This window comes from Mustelus asterias, unplaced genomic scaffold (assembly GCF_964213995.1).
Source record: "Mustelus asterias unplaced genomic scaffold, sMusAst1.hap1.1 HAP1_SCAFFOLD_356, whole genome shotgun sequence".
NCBI lineage: Eukaryota > Metazoa > Chordata > Chondrichthyes > Carcharhiniformes > Triakidae > Mustelus > Mustelus asterias.
The window spans coordinates 1,213-10,179 of record NW_027590315.1 but is presented as its reverse complement, the minus strand read 5'-3'; the positions used below and the strand labels follow the sequence as shown (position 1 = coordinate 10,179).

General features: G+C 47.0%; 1 protein-coding gene across 1 annotated transcript; it reads right to left on the bottom strand.

Moving 5' to 3' along the window:
• Positions 1-5,502: 5,502 nt before the first annotated feature.
• Positions 5,503-8,473, bottom strand: LOC144486468 (zona pellucida sperm-binding protein 3-like). The gene is made up of 8 exons (XM_078204507.1): positions 8,072-8,473; positions 6,971-7,086; positions 6,781-6,884; positions 6,512-6,689; positions 6,298-6,424; positions 6,129-6,217; positions 5,925-6,046; positions 5,503-5,639 (listed from the first exon to the last, which is right to left on the bottom strand). Exons 1-8 carry the CDS (start codon positions 8,471-8,473, stop codon positions 5,503-5,505), a joined length of 1,275 nt encoding a protein of 424 aa, XP_078060633.1.
• Between the last annotated feature and the right edge of the window lie 494 nt (positions 8,474-8,967).

Sequence of the window (8,967 nt, the reverse complement as noted above, 5' to 3'; positions counted from 1 at the left end):
ACATGCTCTGCTGGAAAGTTCTGGAACAGTGCTCCCTCTACTGTGAGTAGCAAGTAAAGTAACAAATTAATAGAGATCGATGAAAGCAACAGGCAGAGCTCAGGATTACATCATAAAATAAAGGTTGTTCTAAAGCTTTGTGGCAAATTTGCTTTTCCACAAGCCCTTTCCATTGAAGGTCAGGGAATTTAGACAAAACCGTTTTCACCCACAGGGTGGTGGAAATGTGCAATCACTGCCTGAAAGGGTGGTGGAAGTGGAAACCTCAACATTTAAACATGATGAACACTTGAAACTAAGACCAAAACAAACTCATTAGAAGAAAGGAAAAAGGAGGAAAGCTGCTTGCAGCATGAGAAACAGTCAGGGTTTCTGTTGAATTAGAAATAGGAAGTGGTCAGCTCAGGGAAATGTGGGACCTCGACTGAACGAGGCGGGTGAATTGATAACAGCAAACAATGAAATGGCTGATATGCTAAATAAATTTTGTGCATTAGTCTTCACCATGGAAGGCATTGTAAATATCCCCAAGATCCTTACAAAAATCCCAATCGCAAGGGATAGAGTATTAGAGAAACCCAAGGGGCTAAAGGCAGACAAGTTGCCAGGACCCAGTGAACTGCACACTAGGATTTTAATGGAAGTGGCTGCCGGGATAGTGGACCCATTGGTTAAAAATTTGCATCACTCACTAAATTCTGGGAAGATACCAGAAGATTGGACATCACCAACGTGACTCCCTTGTTCAAAATGTGAGAAAGGCAGAGCGCTCTTGGCCAGTTAGTTTAACATCCATTATTGGCAAGACGCTGGAGTCAATAATCAAAGAGGAAAGAGCGAATCATTTAGGAAACCGGAATAGAATCAAACTTAGTCAACATGGTTTTATGAAAGGTATATCATGCTTGACAAATTTGCTGAAATTCATTGAGGATGTAACAGGGAGAATAGATCGAGGGGAAGCTGCAGATGTAGTGTATTTAGATTTCCAAAAGGCATTCAGCAAGGTGCCACACAAGATGCTGGTGCACAAAGTAAAAGCCCATGGAATTGAAGAGAGTGTGTTAGCATGGATTGGCTGTCACATAGAAAACAGAGTTGGAATAAATGGGTCCTTGTCAGAGAGGAAAGATATAACCAGTGGAGTACCACAGGGATCAGTTCTTGGCCCACAATTGTTCACTATTTGCATTAATGACCTGGAGGAAGGAACAGAATGCGAGGTGACCAAATTTGCTGATAAGATAGGTGGAAGGGCAGGTTGTGATGAGGAGATGGTGATTCTGCAGCAGGATAGAGATCAATTGGGTGACTGGGCAAAAACCTGGCAAAGGGCGTTTAATGTGGGAAAGTGTGAGGTCATGCACTTCAGTAGGAGGAATGAAAAGGCAGATTGGAGAGAGACTGCAGGCGAGTGAAGTACAGAGGGATCTGGGTGTTGTAGTGCATGAATCGAAAATCTAGCAGGCAGGTCCAACAAGTAGTTAAGGCAAATGGCATTGTGGCCATTATTGCAAAGGGGTTGGAGTTTAAAAATAAGGAGGTTTTGTTACAATTGTGCAGTGTTAGTGAGGCCTCACCTGGAATACTGCATACAATTCTGATCACCTTTCCTAAAAAGGAGAGAACAAATTTGGAGGCAGTCCAAAGGAGATTCACCAGGCTAAATTCTTGGGATCAGAGGGTTGTGTTATTAAAAGAGATGAAATAGTCTGGTTCTGTATTCCTTGGGAGTTTGGAGGAGTGAGGGGTGAGCTTATTCAAACATACAAGATGCTGAGGGGGCTTGACAGGGTAGATAGTGAGATGTTTTCACTAGTGGAAGACTCTCGAACAAGGCGACATAGCTTCAAGATAAAGGGCTGGTCATGTAAAACAGTGTAGAAATTCCTTCTTAGAGAATGGAATTCTCTGTCTCAAAGTGGGGGGAGGAGACTGGATCTGAACACCTAGAAACTTGAAGCTCTCGAGCATTCACACTTGATTCCTGTTGATGTAGACAGGGGAATGTCCTCCACTACACTTCCTGAAGTCGATGACTCTCTCCTCAGTTTTACTGACATGGAGAGATTGCTGTCACCAATTCTCTTTCCTACACTCAGGGTTGAGCTCTAACCCCCTACAGCAGCGTCATTAGCAAATCTCAAAATGGAGTCAGCTGGGGGGTGGAAGAGAGAGATTTTGTCACAGCTGTAGGTGTATAAGGAGTATAGAATCCCTACAATGTAGAAGGAGTCCATTCAGCCCATCAGGCTTGTAGTGACAACAATCCCATCCAGGCCCTGACCCTAGAACCTTGCATATTTACCCTGTTAGGGTCAGGGGGCTAAGAGGCAATTTAGCACGGCCAGTCAACCCTAAGCACACATCTTTGGGCTGTGGAAACGTCAGACTGTCACCTGAGGCTGGAATGGAATCTAGATCCCTGGCACCATGAGGCACATTGCTACCACTGGGCCACCATTTTGCCTGAGTGCAGTAAGGGGCTGACGACACAGCCTTGAAAGGCACCAGTGTTGCTGTCTCTCCTTGCTGACTTCATGGTAGGGCTGTGGGAGCCTTGTGAAACAGACATGGGGTGCCTAGGGGGCTGAGGGGTGACCATAAAGGTTTATAAAATCACAAAGGGCATAGGCAAGGTGTGCAGACAAGGTATTTTCCCCAGGGTCGGAGCAACCTTTCCCCACAGAGGGTGGTGTGTATGGAATGAGCTGCCAGGGGAGATGGGTACAATTACAACATTTCAAAGACATGTGACAGGTACGTGGATGGGAAAGGTTTAGAGGGATATGGGACAAACACTGGTCCATGGACAACCAGATTTCCTAAACCAAACTAGTCCCATTTGCAAGTTGGGCTGAAGGGCCTGTTTCTGTGCTGTATATCTGTCTGATTCCATAGTCAGGATACAGGGTGTTGACCTGATCCACTGGTTGGGAGATTGCTGAGTGTTGTCCTGCAGGCTGCTTCCACTGTGAGGCATGCAGACAGTGCTCACACCAGAAGAATTGCTAGATTTGTAAATCTCACATTGAGCACAGTGCTAATGTCACACAGCAATGGGCCGTGTGAAGGGACTGTGGATGGACACTTGAACCAAAGCTGTAATGGGCAGATGTATCTGTGGCAGGGAGATTGCGGAGAATGTGGCCAGGTCGCTTTCTCCCTCAACATGTCACAGACAGTCCAGCAGATATGTCCAATAGGACTCAGCCAGCTTGATCAGTAGAACAAATACATGGATTTTAGTAAGGCGTTTGATAAGGTCCCCCATGGTCGGCTTATGATGAAAGTGAGGTGTGGGATAGAGGGAAAGTCGGCCAATTGGATAGGTAACTGGCCATCTGACCGAAAACAGAGGGTGGTGGTGGATGGAAAATTTTCGGACTGGAGGCAGGTTGCTAGCGGAGTGCCACAGGGATCAGTGCTTGGTCCTCTGCTCTTTGTGATTTTTATTAAAGACTTAGAGGAGGGGGCTGAAGGGTGGATCAGTAAATTTGCTGATGACCCTGCAGTCGGGAATGGGTTAATGATCCTTGTCACACTTAAGCAGTAAGACCCGAACTCTGATTTTGTTTAGAACACGGCAGAGTCCATGTTTTTGTCAGAGTTCGGTGTTTTTCATGTCTGTACCAGATAAAAGGAACAGCTATTCCTCTGTCTCCATTTGTTATCAAGAAATGCGATTAACCCAGCTCAAGTTAAGCTAGACAACCTCCATTTTCATGTACCTTTGTTTAACATCATGGAGTTGACATGTATGCCTTCTGTCTTTGAATCACCATAGATTCATATATATATATATTCATCATATGTTATTCATCTTATCCTGATCTAAAGTATTATTCAAACCTGTATGTAGATTAGTTAACTTGTTTGTGCAAAACCTGTGACGTTGTTTCAAGGATATAAATGACGAACAATCATGGCCTTGGAGATCCAACAAACTACGCAGAGGAAGATACTGCTAATACAACAAGAACCTCACCATGAACAGTGACAGACATCTTAGAGAATTACAATGTAATGAGGGCGGGGCCCAGGACATATATAAACTCTGTTCTTACTTGTGTTCGAAGAGAAGGCTGGGGGTCCACTGTGAGGAACCTCACTTCTCCCACAATTGTAAAAGTAAACACTGCATTTTGAACCACGAATAGTGTCAGAGGTTTTTTTACCTACAACAACCCTAAGATTGGTGGAGTAGTGGATGAGGTGGAGGGCTGTTGGAGGCTGCAAAGAGACATAGATAGGATGCAAAGCTGGGCTGAAAAATGGCAAATGGAGTTTAACCCTGATAAATGTGAGGTGATTCATTTTGGTAGGACTAATTTAAATGTGGATTACAGGGTCAAAGGTAGGGTTCTGAAGACTGGAGGAACAGAGAGATCTTGGGGTCTATATCCACAGATCTCTAAAGGTTGCCACTCAAGTGGATAGAGCTGTGAAGGCCGATAGTGTGTTAGCTTTTATTAACAGGGGGTTGGAGTTTAAGAGCCGTGGGGTTATGCTGCAACTGTACAGGACCTTGGTGAGACCAAATTTGGAATATTGTGTGCAGTTCTGGTCACCTCACTATAAGGAGGATGTGGAAGCGCTGGAAAGAGTGCAGAGGAGATTTACCAGGATGCTGCCTAGTTTGGAGGGTAGGTCTTATGAGGAAAGGTTGAGGGAGCTGGGGCTGTTCTCTCTAGAGCAGAGGAGGCTGAGGGGAGACTGAATAGAGGTTTATAAAATGATGAAGGGGATAGATAGAGTGAACGTTCAAAGACTATTTCCTCGGTGGATGGAGCTATTACAAGGGGGAATAACTATAGGGTTCATGGTGGGAGATATAGGAAGGATATCAGAGGTAGGTTCTTTACACAGAGAGTGGTTGGGGTGTGGAATGGACTGCCTGCAGTGATAGTGGAGTCAGACACTTCAGGAACATTTAAGCGGTTATTGGATAGGCACATGGAGCACACCAGGATGATAGGGAGTGGGATAGCTTGATCTTGGTTTCAGATAAAGCTCGGCACAACATCGGGGGCCGAAGGGCCGGTTCTGTGCTGTACTGTCCTATGTTCTATTAACAGTCTCCTAGGTCAATTCCTCATCTCTGTTCACTCAGTGAAAGTGACGCAGAGTTAGGCAGCCAGGGAGGACAGCTGGTTTAGTGATCTGACCCTCTCCAGGGGGTGAACATCACCATTGGAGAGAAGGAGGCAGCCACAGGAAACAGTCACAGCAGCCAGGCTCAGCTCCACAAGGACACCCCCACACCTGATCACACCCCCTCCCCCACACTGGGCTCTGAAACAGGCAGAAAACCAGCAGCAGCCCCATCAAATCCAGAGAGTCAGTGTTTCTCTCTCAACCCTCAGTAAATCAATCATTCATCCCAGTTCTGTGCTGGGATTGGCTCACCCCAGCCATTAGTCCCATGAAGCCATTGAACTAACATTTGGAGCATGCATTGACCAATCAACTCCCAGACACTAGAAACAAGGACTGAGTGCTTTATTGATCATTTGATGACTGGTTGAACAGGGTTTGTTTGTGTTTCCTGTACAGGAACAAGGTGATCAATGAAGCAGAGATCAGAGAGACAGCTGTCACAGTCAGGGTCACAATCAGGACCACCTCAGACTCCACACCTACAAAGCAATGAGAAACCAATGGTTAGTGGAGCTAACACTGAGGGGGAAATGGAAACCAGCAGCCAGCCAACTCACCCCCTGGAGACCTCTCCTGTATCCTTCCCTCAGCCTCATTCAGGGAGGCTGTTGCCAGGTTGGTCCCATCAGTATCCAGAATGAGCAGGGGTCCAAGTGAGGCCTCAGCCTCCCACTTCAATCCAGCTTCACTCTCTGCAATATCAACCATTCCAGTTAGAGAGGGGAAAGGGGGAAGCTCCCACATCTAGAGGATCAATGTCCTACCAGCTTCAGCTACAAGATCTCTCCTTCCTCTGGATCCAAATCCCAAATCCCTTGTGGCCCCACAGTTCCCCACATGGCAACAGGCACAAATGTCAAAGCTCGATTCCTCCAATGGGGTCCAGCTAAACAAGAGAAATCAGTCAACCAGGTTGTGCATCACTTCTCCACACAAACACATCCCTGAGGGAGAGAGGGGGAACTTACACATTCTGCATCTTCTGCAAAGTACAAGCTTTGTTCCTGGAATCTCTCCGATCCACTGGAACAACTTTCAGGTGACGGGTGATAAAAATCTGAGGGACACATTCAACACAAGTGGTTATTTAGTGACTCCCTCCCAACATGGAGACCCCAATGATCAGCTTCCTCTTACCAAGGAACACTCATCTCCAAAGAAACGGAAGGCATCCAGGTCAAAGCGGAGCTTGTCCGGCTCCCGCTCCTCTCCTGGCAACACAAAGGTTGAAAAGGAGTCCTCAGCTTTGCTGGCCAGGAGGCAGCTGAAGAAAGATGGAAAAAGGGACAAGAAGTGAATCCAGAAAAGCCATTGAGATGGGAGCAGCTAGAGAAAGCAGAGAGCTCCTTACCCATTGTAGTCAATGATGCTGTATCTCGGGCTGGAGTCCTTGTCTGGCCTCAATGTAGCTACACAGCGGTCAATGTAGAGCTTCAGGGCCATGTGGTTGCTCATTGAAACAGAGGCCTCAATGTGAATGAGCTCACCCAGGTAGTAGACAGTCGAAGTGCGCTCTGTAAGCCAGTCACCTGAAGTACAAGAGGACAAGGGTTGGAGACAGTGGGTGTAACTCCCAGTGAGTGAGGACAGGAAATCACTCCCCATCCACCCATCACATACCATTCATTAGGCGCAGTGAGAATGACAGATGCCCTTCTCCAGACCTGATGGAGCTGAATGGGATCCAGGTGGGCTTGATGGGGTTACTGCTCACATTGCCCTTCCTGGAAAGACAGTGGAGCCATTTTAGGACAAGGCAGAGGTCACTAGCAGCTGGAGATCTTATTGACAATCGAGTAAAGATTCTCACCTAAAATAACGACACTCAATGGGAACGACCACTCCATTGGTTCTCACAATAACGGATCCATGATACTCTGGGCTGTGGCTCAGGTGGGTGCTGTAGATCAGGAAATCTCCAGTCATCTGAAAGACAGCAGCTTAAGGAATGAAGAACTGATCTGAAATGAGAATGTTCTACACTGGGGTTAACAATGAACTCATCCCATTAAAACAATTCTTCAGGGGGATTGACAGGGTCAGTGTGAAGAGGCTGCTTCCCCCAAGCTGGAGAGTCAGTCAGCAGGGAGTCTTCAGTCAGGGGTCAGTCATTTAGGATTTATGTGACGACAAATTTCCTTCAGCAGCTGATGAATCTTTGAAATTCTCTCCAGCCCCAGAGAGCTGGGAATGGTCACTCACTGAGGATATTCAGGACAGAGGCATTTATTTCTGGCCATTGAGGGAATCATGTTGTGAGGACAGGAACATGGAGGCTGTGGGAAGCTCAGTCCTGATCATAATGACTGGGAAACAGGCTGAAGGGCCTCATCTGGTTCGCAGTGTTGCTATGCAACCTCAGCCCTTGCTGCAAGGAGAGATCATTAGCACAAGACCAGAATCAATTAACAGGGAAGTGATTCAATGCAAGCTTCAGTTAACAGGAAAAGGAGCCACAAGTTGTCAGTAATCTGGAGCATGGAAATAGAACAGTTTGTAATCAGAGACCCATTTATTCCAATGACTGGGAAAGTGGGAAGTGTGGAGTTCCTCTTTCGTCCAATCCATCTCAAATCCCATTTCATTCAGACTCAACCCATTTGGTTGAAATTGGACTGAAACCCAACCCTCAGTTGAGTTGATCTGAATGAGGGGAAATCAAACTGTAAAAATCTTCAAACTCGGAAAAGCTTGGTGGAAGCAAAGAGAAGCTTCCAGAATAGGTTTGGTTTGGAGAGACTCAGACCAGTGAAAGTGAAGTACAATCCTGAATAGAAAGCTAGTTTGGGGTTTATAAAGCAGGAGACAGCTATCTCCTCAATATCAATGACATCTCACCCAGTGCTGGAGTGAAGAGTGGGGAACAACCTACAGCCCCAGCTCAGAGGCAGAGTTTGAGGATTCACATTACCTGCAATCTGCTGCCACACTCATGGAGTCCATAGTCAAAGAGGACAGTGTGGTTCTGAGAGTAGATCCTGGTTGGCCGACAACCTGCTGTCCCCAGGGTCAGATCAGCAGCTTTAACCAGGTGCCTGGTTCCAAATAAATCCAGCTGGACCCTGAGCAGCAGCTTGTCCTCTCCACACTGCACCCTCACACTCTGCACTGGAGACACACCTTGACCCTCAGACACATGGAAATGGAAATCAAAGGGAGGCCCAGGAGGAGGGAATGTCTGAGGCCTCGGGGTGGCTTTGACTATTATCCATGGAAACCTGTGGCCTGGAAACTGTTGCCAAGTATCAGAGCAACAAACAGCTCCAACTAACACCAGCACTGGGAAGAAACTCCTCACTCCAAAATCCCCCATCATCCCAAACAACTGAACCATCCCTTCAGGCACCAAGCGACACCTTTTATACACACAGCCCACACTCAGCTGACAGCAATTATTCCAGAATCAATAACAACAATTGAACCAATTACCCAGCACCCAGAACCCCCCCCCCCCCCCCCCGCCTCCCTCTTTCAGGCATTTCTTTCGACACAAATCAAGTAGCTTTTTCGGGTAGCTTTTTCGGCACCAATCAAGTAAACGAACTCAAATTGACTTAGGGACAAAGTAAAAGGGGCGGCTCCCCAAAAGGAAGGGGGAAACAGCCCGAACCAAAATCAAAGTCGAAAGGAAACTTAAAACGTCAAACCAAAAGGTGATTATCGGGGTCGATAATACACCCCAGCCCCTGCGGCGCCCAGCGGTCGCGGAAGGCGTCAACCGCGCCCGTGGACACCGCATGCTCCCTCTCCAGAGACACCTGGCCGCGAATGTAGCCGCGGTAGAGGGGCAGACAGTCGGGATGGACG